General features: G+C 38.6%; 1 protein-coding gene and 1 long non-coding RNA gene across 8 annotated transcripts; one reads left to right on the top strand and one right to left on the bottom strand.

Annotated features, from left to right (window-relative positions):
- Positions 1-202: 202 nt before the first annotated feature.
- On the top strand, positions 203-17,960 carry DSN1 (DSN1 component of MIS12 kinetochore complex). Of its 3 annotated transcripts, none has more exons than XM_039350366.1 (12): positions 203-463; positions 1,877-1,908; positions 2,685-2,742; positions 4,024-4,383; positions 5,724-5,797; positions 6,391-6,463; positions 7,134-7,221; positions 8,573-8,632; positions 11,003-11,074; positions 12,146-12,293; positions 14,528-14,615; positions 17,394-17,960. In XM_039350366.1, exons 3-12 carry the CDS (start codon positions 2,700-2,702, stop codon positions 17,483-17,485), a joined length of 1,098 nt encoding a protein of 365 aa, XP_039206300.1. In that variant the 5' UTR covers positions 203-463; positions 1,877-1,908; positions 2,685-2,699; the 3' UTR covers positions 17,486-17,960. The 3 variants fall into 3 exon arrangements, with proteins under 3 accessions (XP_039206300.1, XP_039206299.1, XP_039206301.1); XM_039350365.1 differs by having other exon boundaries at positions 1,872-1,908; XM_039350367.1 differs by lacking the exon at positions 1,877-1,908.
- On the bottom strand, positions 1,932-18,431 carry LOC120311174. Of its 5 annotated transcripts, none has more exons than XR_005557544.1 (5): positions 18,105-18,431; positions 17,793-18,001; positions 16,586-16,634; positions 11,899-12,009; positions 9,303-11,044 (listed from the first exon to the last, which is right to left on the bottom strand). It is a non-coding gene; the product is annotated as an uncharacterized LOC120311174 (long non-coding RNA). The 5 variants fall into 5 exon arrangements; XR_005557542.1 differs by having other exon boundaries at positions 11,899-12,005; XR_005557545.1 differs by lacking the exons at positions 9,303-11,044; positions 11,899-12,009 and adding an exon at positions 1,932-2,222.
- Positions 18,432-18,570: the final 139 nt, after the last annotated feature.

Below are 18,570 nucleotides of genomic sequence, written 5' to 3'. Positions count from 1 at the left end.
TTTCTTCTCTCATTCTGCAAAACGAAACGAGATGGGATGAAAGAAGCAGAGATGTCGAGAGGTGAGTTGTCCAACCAAAGTCCTCCAACGCTTTGGATTATATTGGCCCTGGATAATGGGAAGCATGTTGAGATGTCCCCAAAGTTGTCTTAGTGTTTTCTCTCTTCTACACTCTGCTCCTGCAGGTGACACAAATGCGCCCAACAAACTAGTTAGAAGAAGCTAGTAAATTGAATTACATTCTCTCTCCAAACAGTTCTGGCTCTATCGTCCGCAAGCGAGCCGGTGAGAAAAAATACGCATGCGCCCAAGCAGTCTTGGTAAAACAAAACCCCGCCTGTCCTAGGAACTATTGGCGAAGTTGTTGTAAGTGCGCATGTGCTGTGGCGGGCTCGTTTGACTTTACTTAGGCGAAGGCGATAGAAGTCGCGGAGATGGAGGAAGGGGAGCTTCTTTCGGGCTGGTAAGTGGACGATGTCGTCCTGCTTTCCATGTTTCATTTCCATGTCTTTTTCTTCGGGCTCTCCTAGGCGCTTTTAAATCCTGGGGAAAACCGGTTGCTTCTTAACGGTTCGACTCCCTTCGAATGTCGGATTGTGTTGTCAGGCGGTGATGTCATGGCGTCTCAAAAGAGTGTGCCCCCCTCCCTTTGGAGAAGTAAAGCTAAGGGTATCTAACCGCGTGAAACTAATTGGACGCTAGAGCATTGGGGGCGGGGCTTGTTAATCTAAGGTGGTCATTCCGCAGACTCACTGCCACATCGCTTTACAGGTAGCCCTGGACTTGCAATATAACTTACCATAGCACTGGAAAAAGTGATTTATTACCATTTTTCACACTTAGGATTGTTGTGGCACACGCATGATCACGTGACCGAAATTCAGATGCTTGGCAACTGGTTCATATTTATGACCTTTGCTGTGTCCCGGGAGTCCTGTGATCTCCTTTTGTGACCTTCTGACAAACAAAGTCAATGGGGAAGCCAGATTCAATTTAACCATGTTGCTTACTGAACAACTACAGCAGGGGTGTCAAACTGCCGGCCCGCGGGCTGGACATGTCACAATGAAACCGTGCCCACCCCATTGCTGGTAATGGGGAAAAAACTCGGATACGTCAGTTTGACATGTCTGAACTACAGTGATTCACTTAACTTTTAAGAAAGAGTGTAAATGGGGCAAAATTTACTTAGCAGAAATGTTGGGCTCAATTGTGGTCGTAAGTCGAGGTCTACCTGTGTTTATATTTTTGGTACTGAAAGTGGAGGGTGGCAGAGAATGAAAAGGTATGCAAAAGTAGGCCACGTTTATCTGCAATACTCAATGGAGATACTTTGACTGAAGTGGGTTTTTGATGTTGCTGCATGGTGGGACTGTTAATGGTTTTAATATAAGGCTAATGTATCTATATTGTAATTATTCTCGTAACCAGTACATGTCTAGCAGTTCTCTAGATATTTTCAGCCCAGATGTGGTAGCCCTTTTGACCTCCTTATAGTCAAATATTCAGTGGATCAAAGGTTTTTGGCCATTCCTACCTTGTATTTAATATTTGTTGGTTCGGTGGTTGTTTAAGGCCCAGTGGTAAATACAAACAAAACTTTCTTTAGCTTGAACAGGCTGTACTTGCTGACATTTTCTCTCTATGCAAATCAATAGCCTCACTTTGAATTTGGGTTATCTGAGTTTAGTTCCATATGCTGCATTGCAATTGCTGGAGAAAATGATGATAACTGGACACATAATGATTGGATAGTGAACCAACATCTGTAAAATTCCTAAAAGCAATGTTTGACTGTAGTTATTTAATTATTTTTTTAAATGATAGGAAACTAGGCTCAATGATAATTCTTTGTTGTTAAAACTTTTCAGCACAGAAGGTATTCTTCCAAAGGCTTTGGCTCAACAGGTAAATGAAACTACCTAAAAGCTTTAAAATGTGGCACTTTTAATACTCTGGTTGATTCTTTTAGTATTCAGATTAATCCATATATTTTCCTGCAATTCTATAATATCGGTAGTAATCAATAATTCAATATGTGGTGGAAGGCCAAAATGTGTCAGTCATCTAAAAAACAGAACAAAATCTACATATTTAACAAAGAAAATCCCTTGTTCTTTACAATGCAGGAGTTGAAATGCAAAAATTAGGCCGATAGGTCCTGATAGCATCTGATAGGTCCGACTATGCATTCAATTTATTTATGTGGGGTTGGTTATTGCCTAGAGGGAAAAAGAAATATCAGGTTAAATGAAGTTACAGAGCTCTTTAAACAGCTCTGGATGGAATATGTTATGCATTTCTTATTAAGCATAGAAATTTTTGCTTATTTTTATATTTGTTTCCCATTTGTATGTCTTTAATCAATCCAAAGCAGTAAATCATGTGAAAATTTTACTGTACATTGTAGATCTTCTCCATATAAATATTTTATGGAATCAGACTAATTTGGTAAACAGTTATATTGTGTAAAGTTGGGCACAAAACCATGAATCTTCAAGCATGCCGAATCCTTTGAATAAGGAGAATGTTCTTGGAGAAATAAAATAAAATAATCTTGCTTTTCTATCACAGCAGAAATGCCAAGATAATTGTTATTTTCTAATGTAATGCTGGTTGGGGAAAAAAGAATCTAATGTTATCTATAATGTTTTGTGAGAAATACACATTTGTTTTTGTTTCAGACCAGTTCTGAAGACATGCAGTCTGCTTCTGTATGCGGAAAAAAGGCTGAGACATTGGGTAAAAGAATTAACACAAATATTTTTTGTTGGTCTTCCATTACTGCTTCATCAAACTATGTGTCATTGTAAACTACAGCTTGCTACAATGTGTGAACCCACCACAACAAGCCATATAAAGCAGGGCTCTCCAACCTTGACAACTTTAAGACTTGTGAATTTCCAATTCCCAGAATTCCTCAGCCAGCACAAGTCCACAAGCCTTAAAGTTGTCAAGGGTGATACCCCAGATATAAAGTAAACCACAGCTTAGCAGAATGTGTGGCCCATTCGTAATTTTGACTGACTTCTCTTAGTACTGTATTATCTTGTGAAAGTTGCCGTGGTGGTCTATATTGAAATTCAGTGCAGAAGTATATAGGTACTCCTCTACTTGTGACAGTTGAGACCAGAATCTCTGTTAACAAGGTGGTTGTTAAGTGAGTCATGGCCAGTTTTATGACTGGCAAATCAGTGCAGTTGTTAAATGAATCATGCAGTCATTAAACAAATCTGGCTTTCCTCATTGACTTTGCTTGTCAGAAGCTGGCTGGGAAGGTTGCAAATGGCAATCACGTGACCCTGGCACACTGTAACTGCAATACATGCCAGGTACCAAGCTCTTGAATTTTGATCATGTGACCATAGGGATGCTGCATCAGTTGTAAGTGTGAGGACTGTTTGTAAGTCACTTTCTTCAGTGCCATTGTAACTTTGATCAGTAAGTGAATGGTTGCAAGTTGAGGACTACCTGTATCTCTATTACTAAACAGAAAAGAAATGTAGAGGAAAACCATAAATTGGTTTGTGGATCAATTAGCCTTATCATTTCTTTAGAATTTGTGTAAAAATGCTAATAGTAACTGGTGGGCTGGTTGAGATGGGCTGGTTTAGAAACTAATCTATGAACCTACCCTATTTTGGGTAGGTTCTCATAATTCTTAGTTAGCATTAGTAGGCTTTCTAAAACACCAGGCTAAGGAACCTATATAGCTCTTCTTTTCCTACCCCTTTGTTCATTTTTTGGGTAGCTTATATACTGTATTTCTTATTTCTGTTATACATTGCTTTAAATAATCCTTAGGTGAAAAGGGGATCCAAAATATTCTAATGTAAAATAAATTGTACTGGCAGAGCATTCCTGTGTCAGATTCTTCTTCCCTTTGCTTACAACCTGTTTGCATGCATTTTAAATTCATATGGTTCAAAAATTCAGCTGTGTACTGAATTTCTTTCCATTTTGCTTTGAAATATTTTTCAGTTTTGGCATGAAGTATGTTTTGTCTACTTTCCTTCTTTGTAGAAAATGCGTATAACCAAGAGAGGGTGACTGCTGAATGCTTTATCAAACCAGATAATATTGCTAGTTACAGCAGTGCGATCCCATTTGAAACGACAGTCAGCCATTCAGCGGTGTTGGCCGAGACTAGCAAACAAAAATGCAATCCAGAATATAGTCTGAAGAATGAGTATTCCCATGGCCTTGAAAAAGCATCCTCAAAGGGCATTGATCCTGAAACGCAACGTGCTTCAACTTCATGTAATGTATCCTTTGGACATCTACCTAGCCCAAAAGTTGCACGTCGCTCCATGAGTCGCTATAGTCTGAAACTAAGTGTTAATCGCCGGAAGTCACTGCCACCTCTTCATGTGGATATTTTGGGTATGTTTCCTTGACGCAAACAACGATTAAGGATGAACTTGCTAGGAAGAAGACAACATGAGTTGAGTTCTGGAAGAAGTTATGTGAACAGATGGCATCCTAAAATTTGCTTCCAGCTGAACTATCCAACTGGTTGCTGTATAATACTGGGTTTAACATTTTTTAAAATGGACTTTCTGCCTTCCCCAGGGCAACAATCCTCAATATTAGATTGGAAGAACTGAAAGCTTTAGTCCACTATTTTGTGTATTGAATATTTGGGCTTTTTTAGCAGAATGGATGTCTTAATCCAGCGGTTCTTAACTTATGGGTCGCGATCCCATTTGGGGTTGATCGACCATTTCATGGGGGTCGCCAAGCAAGGCTGTCTGCCATTTTTTTCCCCTTTTCCGGCGGGTGCCTTACCTCCCTTAGGCTGGGCCAGTTGGTGGCCCAGCCGGTGGTCGGCCTGCTCTGTCTCTGCCGTTTGCCAGCTATGCCTCGGCTGGCGCAGGGGGCTGCACCACGCATGTGCGGCGCTCCCGGGCAGGGAAAGTCCTCGACTTACGACCGGTTGGGTAGTCCTCGACTTACGACCGGTTTAGTCCTCGACTTACGACCGGTTTAGTCCTCGACTTATGACCGGTTGGGATCGCGGCATTAAAAAGGTTGAGAACCACTGTCTTAGTCTAAGGACTATGCAGCAAGACACTAAACATTTTCAAAAATCTTAGTTTTGCCCATTTTGAGTGGCTCTAGGTGTTACAGAAGAGATATTCTGGTGCTATATTACAGGCCACTGATTGTCTGTTTCCAGTCTAAAACAGTGTTCACCTGCCCCTAAATGATTGCACTATGATTTTAAAAAAAATGCTCTTTACAAACTCCAAGTAAGTGAAGTAGTAATGAAGTTACTACTAATGAAGTTGTGAAAAATTTTGGGGCATAAAGTGCTGTAGTTTAATTTATCTATTTAATTTATTTTCCAACCTGGTTTTCTCTAAAGATGGTGAACATCAACCTCATCCAGCACCAAGTTAGAGGAAGGCTCTGTTCTTGTAATAGTGCTTATCTGTTCAGAAATGTACCACTGTGTTTAGTAAGGCTTGCTTCAAGGTATGCTTATATGGTTGTGAAAATGTAATTGTCTAAAAATATTAGGCATTAATGTGCAATCACTAAAATATTTATAATAATATAATTTGAAAAACATGTTATTTCCCAAACTGAAATAATATCCCAAATGGCAATTACTAAAACACAAAAAAACCAACTAACATACCACCCAATTCTGAAATTTTTTTTAAAATGTGTACTTTAAATGACACTGTACTTTAAATGACATTTTGCTGAACTTTCAGGATTGAGTAAGGGAATCAGCCTGGATTTGCCAGAGGCTGAGAGAATGGCAGCACTCCTTCTTTCTAGTTTCCAGGTAAAGTTCAAGTTAAAACTTAATGGGGTTGCCACTGTGGAAAAGTGGTGACTACACAAGGTTTTTCTTTGTTGAGTGTGGATACAATAGTGATGGTAGCATGCTCAATGCAGCAAGGGGGAGACTTTCAGGTTACATATTGTAAGAATGCACAAGCCATTATCTAAACTAATGACTCTTATCAGAATCAGTCCTGATCAGCAATGAAGTTGTTATTGTAGAAAGTGCTAATTTTATTGATCTGGTTAGTTGAGAACTAGTTGATTTATACCAGGGGTCTTCAAACTTGGCCCTTTTATGACTTGTGGATGTCAACTCCCAGAATTCCTCAGCCAGGCACTCTGGCTGAAAAATTCTCGGAGTTGACGTCCACAAGTCATAAAAAGGCCAGGTCTGAAGACCCCTGATTTATACAATAAGTGCACTTCTGGTTACTGGAGCCATAATGGGGTTTTGATTGCAGTACATATAGTATATGGTTAAAAAATCTCTTATTTCTAATCGCATTAGTGAAAAGTTAAATTTTAGTATGAATTCTGTGAACATTTAAAGATTAAATAACATTCAAATTTAAATCTTTTCTTTCCTGTTAGTACTCTGCCCAAAAGCTTGAGCAGTCTTTAGGGCACATGGAAGGCTTTAATTTTGAAACCTTTCAGCAGAATGGTAAGTTTTATGCTTTATTTACTTCAAGAGAGAAAGGGTTGTATCTCATCTGAAGAACACCTGGGAATCAATTTGGTCAAGTGTGTTTGAGCTTAAAATAAGTATTCTTTTAAGCTAGATCTTAGCAATGTAAAAAGAGGTCAGAATTATTTCAGATAGATAATTTTGAAGGAAATCTGAAATATTTCATTCTTAAATGTGTTGTGATGAGTCAAAAGAGGAATCCGTCTAGAGTCTCTACATGGCTACAAATGGACTAAGTCCAAACTCTCCTGAATTCTGTTGACCCTTATACAACATCAAGTTAATGCTGACAATTAGTTGAGTAGATTCCTGTACATAGGCATGATTAACAATAAATCAATTTAATTGGAACTTCATATGTCGTCCTGATCACGCCTGACATGTACTTGCTAACACTGATTCTTCTATGTTATACACTCCCTTTAGTATCCCATTATGTAGATTGAAATTTTATTTAAGAATACAGCCAATATTTCCTTCTTCTGTATGTATTACAAGGGAAAATCAATGGTGGTAGACAAATAGAAATTCAGAAAAAATTATCCTTCAACCTTAGTGGAAAACAGAAAGTTCATTTTTTTCCACTTGATGATTTCTCATACAGCATTTCATCCTATTCACTCTGGTTTTTCATTATCTTTTCTAGTGAGCTCACTTTCAGAAGAGCTAAGGCTCCACACAAAGAAACTGATGCTAGATGGAACTTTGCAGAAATGTTTTGAGGACCCCAAATGGTAAAATGATTAGTCTTTTTTTATGTGTTACAACTAAAACATGTTCTTATAGTCATGTACCTGACACATAGTTATTAAGAGTCAGCATATATTGTGCCATATTTCTTGAATTCTTGGTGATCTCTGAACTTGGTTATTTTCCTGCAGAAGTTTAATGACTATGTAACAACAGTGCAAGGGAGACTGGAGTTTGCTGACTGTATCTAACAATATGCCCTATCAGATGTGGTGGTTTCTTGACTGGGTTATTGTTTCTTCCCTGATTGTTCATGTGGTGATATTTCCTGCTTATCTGGGAGTTAATTGTGGGAATGGGTGTATTCTAGGCTATTTGTTTCCTTCCTAGGCTTTTGACTATATTGTAAATGGTATGTACATTGGGCATTTATTTATTAAATTTAGATACTGCCCATCTCATTATCTAAAGCAACTCTTCAGTGGTACTGCTGCCTCAGGAAAAAAATCACTATTCTCCCAGGTGACAAAGCCAAACCACTGTTATGAATGGAACATAATATGTATGGAAAGCCAAAGAACTACAGAGGATAAAGAATCCTACAATCCCATAAATAACAACTTAATATGGAACCTGGGCAACCAAATCAAGAAAATCCTCAACTTTCTAAGCAAAAAAGAACAAATCATGAAATAAGAGTTGCAGATGTAAAGTGGTAGATCTGCCCTCCTATACTTCTATGGACATCTCAAAATACAAGCCCCACATACCACCTCTATCACTATCAGAAACCTCAATCTACAATGCATCCAAAGAGCTCATCAGAAACCTTTTTGGAGATGGGAGGAAATACTCTTATTAATTCACCACTACAGAGCTTCCAGAATATCAAGGACCTAAAAACAGAAAAGGATAAAATTATGACTTCACTCGATGTCATAGGATTCTTCATGTTAGTAGATCCAGAAGTACCCAAAAAATCATTGCAGCATCACTACATAAACACATATACAATGTAACAGAATATACTATTAACCCAGAATCATGACATTCATCATCCTTTGCCTTTCAGTTCAATGGACAAATATACTAAGAAATCATAAGAAGACCCATGAATTCAGTACTCCGGATTCTTAGCTAAGATTGTGATGTATGTCTAGAAACAGGAGCATTCTCACACAAACACTGAACCTTTAAATCTACTTTCTAGATGACAAAGAGAGTTACAATAACCCAATAGTTCACCCCAAGCTACAGATATTCTCTTTGTTGTATGCTGATTGCATAAGAATTGCATATTAACATAGAAATAACAGCAGAATAAATTAGAAACCAATCTGTGGTTTCCTATAGCTTAATAGTGTCTTAACTCTCTGCATCTTCTATCTATTTTAGTGGTTTGTCAGATCCTGCATTCAATGAATTGGTGACTGCCTTAAAGGACACCATTGCGAGGTAAGATAGACTCAAAACCCAAATGCACTATAATAATATGGGCACTACAGCGATCAACTCAGCTTGGTGATTTCCAATGGAGAATAAATTTGATGGAAGTATCTAGGGAAAGGTTTTTCTTTTTAGTGTAGTAATATTTTACGACAGAAAGTGGCCATAAAAAGGAGATTCTGTGTCCTCCAATTACTGTATATCTCTGCTTCACCATACTTTTGTAACCCTTGGAGGTCAAAGAACAAATTATTATTCCTAGCTAGGAAAAGATTGCCCTTGCCTGGACAGTAAAGTGGTAAAGTGTTGATTTATCTTCTATCTAAAATGGAAGTGTTTTCAATTTGTCATTAAGTACTACTTAGTTTGTTCTAAATGGAAGCTTGGTTAAAGTAGTGCTGTATGAGAGCTAGCCCTGATTATAGGCTAAAACATTCTTTCCCATCTGATTCAAATTCTTCCTTCTCTGTCATGGTTAAACATAATTCAGGATTATATCTGAACTAATCACCATGCAAATGAGAATGAACCTTCAGTATTATTTGTTCTCATTAGCATAACATGTTGACGCGTGATTAAAGCCTGTAAGTGAAGTGACAGTGTACAGTATACTCCAGGAATTAGTGCAAACAACCATGGCCTCTTCCTCTTCTAAGATATCAGTAATATTCTATCCAGATAAGAGAGAATAAAAATGTGTATTTATTTAAAACATTTGTAAACTGCTTCCCATGAAAAGGAACCCCCAATTTACAGTTAAAAATTCTATTATCAGTTAAAACTGTAGGTTGAAGCAATTAATAGAAACATATGTTTTACAAAAATACAATACAAAACAAAATCTGCAAAATAAGCATTAAAATATTAATAGAGAATACAAGCAGTAATAAAAGAATTAATAATCATAGTAGGATTAAAATGTAACTTCTGGGAGAATAACAGTATTTACTTGTGCCAAAAGAGATGATAAAGATGCCTCTGGGTTGAAGGATATCCTGAACAGGCCTTCCAAATGTGGCATTATGAGTAGGATATAATGGGAAGAGATGGGGTTTTTTTTTCCAGATTTTAAACTGTAAATAGTTTTGTAATAAAAGCAACCTTCTTGTATTGGGATTTGAAGTAAACTGGAAGCCAGTAAAGACCATGAAGAACTTCTATTGCCTCAGTAGGCTGAAGTAACTAAAGTTTCTGAGCTGTATCCAAGGGCTGTCCAGAATACAATGCATTCTAATACTCTAGAGGAAATATAGTATTCTAACTCCAACAGAAAAGAGAAAGAATCCTCTACATATCTATAGAAAGCAGATGACTAAGAGGATGTTAGGTTTTGGATCCAGTTAATCATGAAAGTTATTCAGGTTATTCAGGCTTTTAATGAACAAAATGTACTTGAGTAATTGGAACCAAAATTTCACAGCAATTTCCTTGCTGTGCTTTTTTCTCTGGAATCCCATTGTTTATTAGCTCTTTGTTTTCTTTTTTCTTTTTGTGAAGTACCGAGGGATATTAGCCCATTGTTTTCTGTAATGTTTTTTTTTCTAAATCTGATATGATATGCTTTATGATGTAATTGCAGTACTTGTCTAGTATGGACTAATAAAAGCTTTTAAGGATCTTTGTGCTTTATAAGCATTCTCTATTTATACATTTAGCCTATTCAATCATTCCTTGAGTCTTTTAATGCCTTGATGTTATTTTCGGTTCCTGCAAGGGAAAGAAGCTTTAAAGAATACTTTCCTGTTAGTATTTATTTATTAATTTATTAACATTTTACTTTAAAAAATCCCCATTGGTTAAAGCCTGTTATCTCTCTATCAAAACAGAATGACACTGGAAGCAAGAAGACCTTATTCAGTTTATAAGCTGTTTATCATTCATCTCTGAACCATGTTCATTAAGAAACTATAAAACTGACTGAACTTTTAAAGATGGAAGAAAATTCCATTTTGATTATTATAACCCCTCCAGTATCTCAGAGTAGTTATGTGTTACATGCAAGATTGTTATAAGATCTTTAGATACACTTTCTGTATTAAAGTAGATAATAATTCTCCAAACCTCATGAGCATTGCATAATGTGTCACCCAAGTACTTGCATAAATCTGACTCCTAAACTTGTTTAAAACTATGGATTACCTCTATCTATTTCCCTCACATGAAAATTAAGTTAATTTTAATAGCTTTAGCTGAATGGAAGTGATTTATGAACATCCCGTGAGAATATGGAAGACAAAGGGTAGAGTATTGATGGATCACGTAGTGCCATATACAATTCTCAAGTGGCCTTTCTTTTAAGGCTACTTCAAGTTAATGACAGCAAATGGCAGCACTAATGCCTCTGTTGTTGAAGCTAATTATAATCTGTATTTTTAACAGGTTTTCAGCAGAGAATCAAGCTTGGGATGAGCTACTTCAGTCCTACCAGAAAAAATTGAAAGAAATATCCAGGTTAGAATATTGTCTGTCTTTCTTTATCCTTAGATTATTCTGAAAGCAGGGTTACAAAACCAAAGGCTATAAATTTTATATAATGAAATGTAATGGACAAAAACAGAAAAAAGTGAGTATGGACAGAGCCCGCACATTTTGATTGCCATTACTAAGTAAGCCTCAAATACTGAAACTGGTGTTTTCAATATTTCCAGATAATCTAGATCAGTGGTTCTCAACCTGTGGGTCGGGACCCCATTTGGGGTCAAATGACCATTTCACAGGGGTCACCAAACCATGCTGTCCGCCATTTTTTTCCCTTTTCCCTAGCTGTCCTACTCCCTCTTATTGGTGGCCACACCCACTTGGGGGTCACCACAACATGGGGAACTGTATTATGGGGTCACGGCATTAGAAAGGTTGAGAATCACTGATCTAGATTTAGCAACATGATGAGGGAGCGGTAAAATGAACTGACCAAATCTGTTGATACTATTGAATTTTTCAGAGTGGTTGAACTGAAATGGGAAAAAATAGTTGATATTGCCCTTATTGATTAAAAAATAGTTAATTTTCATCTCACCAGGAAGGGAAGCTGGAAACTTCCAGAAGGGGAAGACAGGCGGTTGGGGCCTGTTGAAAATAAGGATGGCAGATCCAATTTTGAGGGTCAGGAAAGAGTTTTAACTAAGAGGTCAAGATAGATATATAATCCAGTTAATGCTTGCTCAGAATTTTTCCTTATTTTATTAATCCTATTATAACTATTCATAGAGGACTGATGTCTCTAAGAGCTACATCAGGTTTGCTAACATACAACAAATATGATAATAATACTGTACCAATAAAAATATTTGGTTTTTTTATCCTGTAGAGTAGGATTCCCCTTCTCATCTCCCAAAAGGTGAAAGATTGTTGCCCAGTATTTTGGGGAACTGATGGTTGGCATCTAGCTGAGAAAAAAGGTGGAGGAATGGGAACCCAGAAGAATGAATGAGGGTTGGGCTATAATCAACCACATACCATGTAATAGTTAATTTATTGGCCATTAAGTACTTATTATTGTGATCTGCTTTTTTATCTTTTCAGGCAGCTAGAATCATGCGAGCTGAAACAAGCACCAGAGGAATCTTGCAGCTACCTTGGGACATCCCAAGCCCATGTACTTCAAGCCAAGCCAGACTATCAGAAAATACTAGATTGCCAAGCAGAAGTCTTTTATTGCCTAGAGGGAGTGGTGAGTGATGACATTAATTATTGTACCATTGTTTTGACATTCCTTACTGCCTTTTTAAAATTAATGTTATTAAGTAGCACTAATTTTAAAAAAGACAGTAAAGAATGTTAAAACCACGGTCCAACAATTAAGCGACGGAAAGAAAGAGCCTTGTGCCGAAAGTATGCAGTTCTTTCCTCTTGAGAATTTAAAGCAGTTCATAAGCAGCATTTGTACTACATATATGTTTTTGCTCTTCTCCATCTCCCCCAAACAGTAGGCCTGTGATAATGCCAAGTTGGAGAACTTGATAATCTAGGCCAGGGCTTTTCAACCAGTGCTAAGGGTAACATCTGTGGTATATTGGCACCTGGCAGATGGTACGTGACCATCCTAGAAAAGTGGTAGTGGGGGAGAGGAATGAGCTGAACCAGTGGCAGCATGAGCGAGAGATGGCTGGAGCTGCAGGGCTGTCAGGGCTCAGCGGAAGCACCAGGATCAGTGCCAGACTCCAGCTGGAGCTCAGCACTGATCCTGGTGCTTCTGCTGAGCCCTGAAGAAGCGCCGATCAGCTGGAAAGCAGCACTGATCTTGGCACCTCTGAGCCCACAAGAAGCGCCCATCAGCTGGAATGTTGCAGCATCTCCAGGGTCTTCTGATTTACATTCAGATGCTTGGCAACTGATTAATATTTATGACGGTCACAGTGTCCCAGGGTCATGTGAATTGGCCAAAATCTGCTGCAACCACCCAGCAGAAGGGGGGGAGATAAAAACGAACCCCCACCCCACCCCCGCTGCCAACAGAAATGCTCACAACAATGAAAACCTCGGACAGGAGAAAAAGCGCCGCCGGGTGGGCAGGCAGGTGTCTTGCTCGGCTGTGGTTTGGGGGGCACTTTTTTCAGGGCCATTGTAACTTTGAACAGTCACTAAGCGAACTGTTGTAAGTCGAGGACTACCTGTACTTTATCACTTTTTTTTTTTTTAGTCATCAAGTTTTTGACACCTTGCTAGGCGACTGGTGATACTCGGATACTGCCATATCCTAAAAGTGGTACATTGGGTGAAATGGTTGAAAAGCCCTGATCTAGGCAACCAGGATTCCCAGCAATAGATTCTGCCAAAGAAACTGATGGATCAAATTATGCCCAGAAAGTATCCATGTGGATAGCTTGGCATTCTACATGCTTCTGAAAAGCTTAGAAACTGAAAATCTTATAACAGAGGTAAAATGATAATCAAACATTGGGTTATTCAGGCAAAAAGGCAATTGAACAGTAGTACACTTTTCAGGGAAGGAGGCAATATTTTTCCTGGGCATGAGAAACAGAGTGAGGATGTAGGTAAAGCCATCTACGTAATAGCATGGCTCGGAGATTTATATAATGATTAGGAATTTCTCAATGTGAAAGAATTGCAAAGCAAATAATGTACTAGAATTAGAAATTATATCAGGATTGACTAGGAGAGGCAGTGCACGGCCAAATAATAAACTTGGGAAGCTCCAATTATAAGGTAAATCCAACATCATCTTTCTAAGGAATAAAAATCCCAAAGCAAGTAAATAGATGTACATGAATAGTTCGTTTATTATATTTGCTTATTATATGACCTTTCGGTGTTGGCTATGTAAAACTGAGAATAAATCCTATTTCATATTTTATATTTCCATTAATGCTAGTTTGGGAAAAAGGGATGGGAAAGCAATAGCCATTGGTAACCTCGGTATAAAGAATGGCACACAATAAGAGAATAATTTATCCTGTTTCTATTCTATTCTGAATGCATGAAGGAGTGAGATGACTATAAATAATGAGCTGCCAAGACAAAATGGGCAAATCTTTGAATCAGATCTTGCAGAGCTTAGAATGAAATTCTGGAAAGAGGCTACCAAGAATAGGCCTATTGCCTAAGAAGGAGAGAGCTGCTTAAACATTTCCCATTGTTTGATTGAATCTGGAATGCTGAATCATACATCCCAGTAATATTTAGTTTAGAATAAGAGAGAGAACTGGTCATTTAAAACAGGGGTCCCCAACCCCCGGTCCATGGACCGGTACTGGGCTGCACAAACAAGCAAAGCCCCGTCCATGAGATAGAGGCAGTACACAAAACCATGTACTCTCTGGTCCGCGGAAAAAACTCTCTCCACAGAACCGGTCCCTGGTGCCCAAAAGGTTGGGGACCTCTGATTTAAAGGGTCAGAACAAATCATCTCTGCTGGATTGTCACCTTTTAAATGATGCTTTTCAGTTTGATGAAATCAGTCAGATGGTGAAAGTTTGTCAGACCTATGTGGAAGATACTACATTATATCTCCAGAAGCTATCAGCACAACTTGGTAAGTCATAGAGTGGCTACTATATTTGTATAACTGAAACAAATTCCTAGTGTTCTGTTTTCCTCATATCAAAGGTTTATTTTGCATTAAGTATATTTATTAAATTTCTACACTGCATGATTCCCAGTGACTCTGCCTAGTACATATTACCCAATACACAAAACAAAAAGTAATAGCTTCATGCATATAAAAGTTATAAAAGGGGTTAATTTGTTGTATGTATGTAGTATACACATTCTGTCTACCTGAAGTCTTAATTTCGGGTAATCCAAACGTTGAGAGTGAGTTTCTGTTCAATCTGATTTTCAGCTCTATTGTTTTAAGGTTTTAGATTTTTAAATGTTACACAACTCCCCATTGGAAGTTAAATTCTATTTTTTATTGTAATAGTAAGGAAAATATTAAACTCATAGGATGTAATTGTATTAACTTTATTAATATTGGTTTTTTTGTCATGATTTATAGCAGGGCTGTCAAACTCAATTTCATTGAGGGCCGCATCAGCATTGCGGTTGCCCTCAGAGGGCCGAATGGGTGTGGCCAGGGTGGGTACGGCCTCCTGTGGGTGGGCATGGATGGAGTGGGTGTGGCCTCCTGTGTGGGCATAGCCAGCTCTACATCGTTCGCGTCAAGGGTGCCTGTGGGGGCCTGGGCAGGAGTTGGACAGATCGGAGGGTCTCTGGCAGAAGGGGGTGGGACCAGGGCAAGTGCCAAGGCATGGCCCACTGGAGGAGCCTCACTGGTCCTCTCAGGCCATGCGGGGGGAGGGCTGGATGGTAGTGCAGGCTGCTGGGAGACCTGGACAGCAGAAGTCACCCTCGAGCACCCGCAGCACCAAGCCCAGCCTCACTTCCCCAAGGGGACACCCAGCTGCACTTACCTGCCAAAACCCCTCCCCCAGAGCCCATCAAGCCAGATATGTGAAGTAGGTGAGGGCCATTTGCTGGCCACTTCCAGGCAATGGTGCATTTCTTCATTCCTCACAAAGGCTGACACCTCCCCAGCATGCACCCAGGGGGCGGGGCCGATGCGGCAGGGGCTGGTTCCTCACTGTTTCCAGATGGCCTTATGGTGCTAAGACTGACTGTGTTTCAGCATAGATAGCCACCACAAAATTGTACATTGGCTCCCTCCCGGCTGGCCAGGGCCAAGGCAGCGGGGGCCGTTCCCTCACTGTTTCCAGGATGGCTTCGCGGGCCACATGAAACCACTTTGCAGGCTGCATCCGGCCCCCGGGCCTTGTGTTTGGCATGTCTGATTTATAGGATACTCATTTCCCAGATATTGCCAGAACAGAAACTGGCAACACATGAACACTTACTGTTTTACCCTGAAAAGTTGTTTTGGGTAATTGGGGAACTTTACAGAGCAGTACTATATAACACAGCAGTACTGTATAATGCAGGGGTGTCAAACTGGCGGTCTGTGGACTGGATGCGTCACACGCAGGCCACGCCCACCCCAGCTCGGCAAAGGCAAAAAACGTTGCAATAGATCATGATACATCACGTGATGCGATCGAGGTTGACATCCATGGTATAAGGCTTTGTCATAGTGGTTTGGGTATTAGGAAAATCTCCTTTTCCTACATTTTATTTCTGTTTTCTGTAAACAGAATTAGCTTTTTTTGTTTGTGGCAAGATTACTCTGGATCCAACCTGTAAATATCAGTATTGCTGATATTAATGGAATTCAGAAGTCATACTGATTTTACTCTCCATTAAGAGAAACTCTGCTGCATTGCACATTGCAAAGATATGTTACATTAACAGATTTGGATTATAAAAATATAATCTTGGAAAGGTATGTTACATTAACAGATTTAGTTATAAAACACAACCTCAGTGCATTTGGATACATGCATTGGAATAGAAATCAAATTGTACCACAAAGGTTAAATACAGTGCTTTTTTTTGTGGGGAAAAAAAAAAAAGGTGCCGGAACTCACATATACAACCTGCCTTGCCTACCTTACAAGGTTCCATCCAAAAAAGGTGCTGGAACTCCGTTCTGGGCGTTCTATGAGAAAAAAAGCCCTGGTTAATATTTCGGGCTGATTTTATATCAGATACATCACGAGGAGTTTTGTTGGGAAGATATGTGTCTTGATTTATAGAGATTGTTTAGCAATTCATGTGACACCAACACAATGTGTTGATTACTTTTCTGCCTAAATACATCTCAGAAAACAAAATCACAATATGAAACTTGCTTGTAGTTTTAATTATAGTTTATTATGTCTGAATTCATAATTAACAGGTTACAAAAATGCCATTTATCTTTCTACAAGTGTGAAGGCTTTATTAAATATTTTTATTATTTAACATTCTTAATAATTAAAACGATCTTTAAACTTAAAAAGCGAAACCAAAACAAAAAATAAACAATGCCTAAAAAGAATACAAACTAAGAAAAAAGGAGAAAAATATCTATCTTATATTTTATACTTATCAATAGTCACAGGTTTACTAATACATTCATTACTATAATATAATCAGTACATATTACTGTAAAATTTCAGAAAATCTCTCCCATAATAGTAAATATTGCTGAATTCTTTGATTAATAAAAAATGCTGCCTTCTCCAAAACAAATAGGTCATATTTCCAACAACCATTCTTAACATCTTCTCATTTCTCAAATGATTACAAGGCCATAAAGCTTAGCAGATTTATCTTAAGACTTTTAGTGTCCTATTAGATTTCCACACATGATGATTTTGCTATTCTCCAACATTCATTAGTATCTGGCATTAATACAATATTCTTTTTATTTCAGCATCAAGAACTTTCCGGAGATTAGAGAAATCACCAGCCCGGAAGCTTCTCAGACTTATCCAGACAAAATCATCTGTACTGCCACCTCCATAGGATTAAAGTTTCAGTTTCATTTTGCTAACAGACATTTCTTCAAAACTGTCTCTTTCTTTATCTGACTTTCTAAAATTGATTTTGGAAATGTCTAGGTAGGCCCCTAGCTGTTAGCAGCTTAAATATTGGCTTGGACATTGTTACTGAAAAGAGCAAGAAGCTGATCTCTCCACCAATGTATATTAGTGAAAAAAAAGGTCAAGAGAACAGACAGATATAGCAACTTTTCTTTCTGTGCTTGAGTGTATTTTTCTCCATGCTAGGACAAACATTTGGTGAATAGTAGACAAGTGTGTAATAACCTTACCGTATTTTTTAGTTGCTTTTGTCTTGTGCACCATCTTCAATATTCTGATGCTACTCAGAAATAAATTTTATACTCTTAGATGTGAAAAATCAATTTCCACATGGCAAATATTGGTAAAAGACAGTATTGATTTCCAAGTCGTTTGATTAAAAGTTTTCTGGAATCCCATGCTATGGTATATTCTCTTTCAACCCTGGAACAGGAATTTCCTGGGAGATGGGGTGGAGCAGAATTTCAAGAGAGTAAGTACTTATCTATCCATGTTTTGCACATTTAATATGCAATAAACACTAGTGAAGGCTGCTATATTACCATGGTTTACGATACTCTGTTTGAAAGCTCCCCAATTCCTGTGAATTTTCTGTGTGCATACGATATCCTTCATTCGGACTGAGCGTAATCTTCATGGGGCTTTTCTCCTTTCTAGTCACCATAATCATCTAGGACTTGCCTGTAAAACTTGAAGTGGAAATCAGATATCTAAACTTGAACATGCTGGTGCCTCCCTCTAGCACTCGATAGGTCAGTAACGTTACAGATCTCAGCTCCCGAATTTCTGCTTTAACGAGCCCTTCCTAAATTCAAAGAAAGACTAAACGGGGGTGGGGGGGAGAGGAAAGGGACACAGACCGCCCAAGGCGCGTGCGCGCTACGTTATCCCGGTTTTTGTGACGAAGAGAAACCAAACAAGCGCAAACTTTTTAATTGGACGGTACCTGCAGAAATGGCCCGCCAATCAGAGCAGGCTCCGTTATAAACGCGGAGCGTCGCGTCCGTT

This window comes from Crotalus tigris, unplaced genomic scaffold (assembly GCF_016545835.1).
Source record: "Crotalus tigris isolate CLP2741 ecotype Arizona unplaced genomic scaffold, ASM1654583v1 scf7180000018323.1251302, whole genome shotgun sequence".
Lineage (NCBI taxonomy): Eukaryota > Metazoa > Chordata > Lepidosauria > Squamata > Viperidae > Crotalus > Crotalus tigris.
The sequence above is the reverse complement of the archived record's forward strand: the minus strand, read 5'-3'. Positions and strand labels throughout refer to the sequence as shown.

What these genes read in the sequence shown, in the direction of transcription:
- DSN1 (XM_039350365.1), top strand. Translation starts at nt 435, where the DNA reads ATGGAGGAAGGGGAGCTTCTTTCGGGCTG. An exon ending in TCTTCATGTGGATATTTTGG is followed by an intron (nt 4,384 to 5,723) that starts GTATGTTTCCTT and finishes CTGAACTTTCAG; the next exon opens with GATTGAGTAAGGGAATCAGC. An exon ending in TGAAACCTTTCAGCAGAATG is followed by an intron (nt 6,464 to 7,133) that starts GTAAGTTTTATG and finishes TATCTTTTCTAG; the next exon opens with TGAGCTCACTTTCAGAAGAG.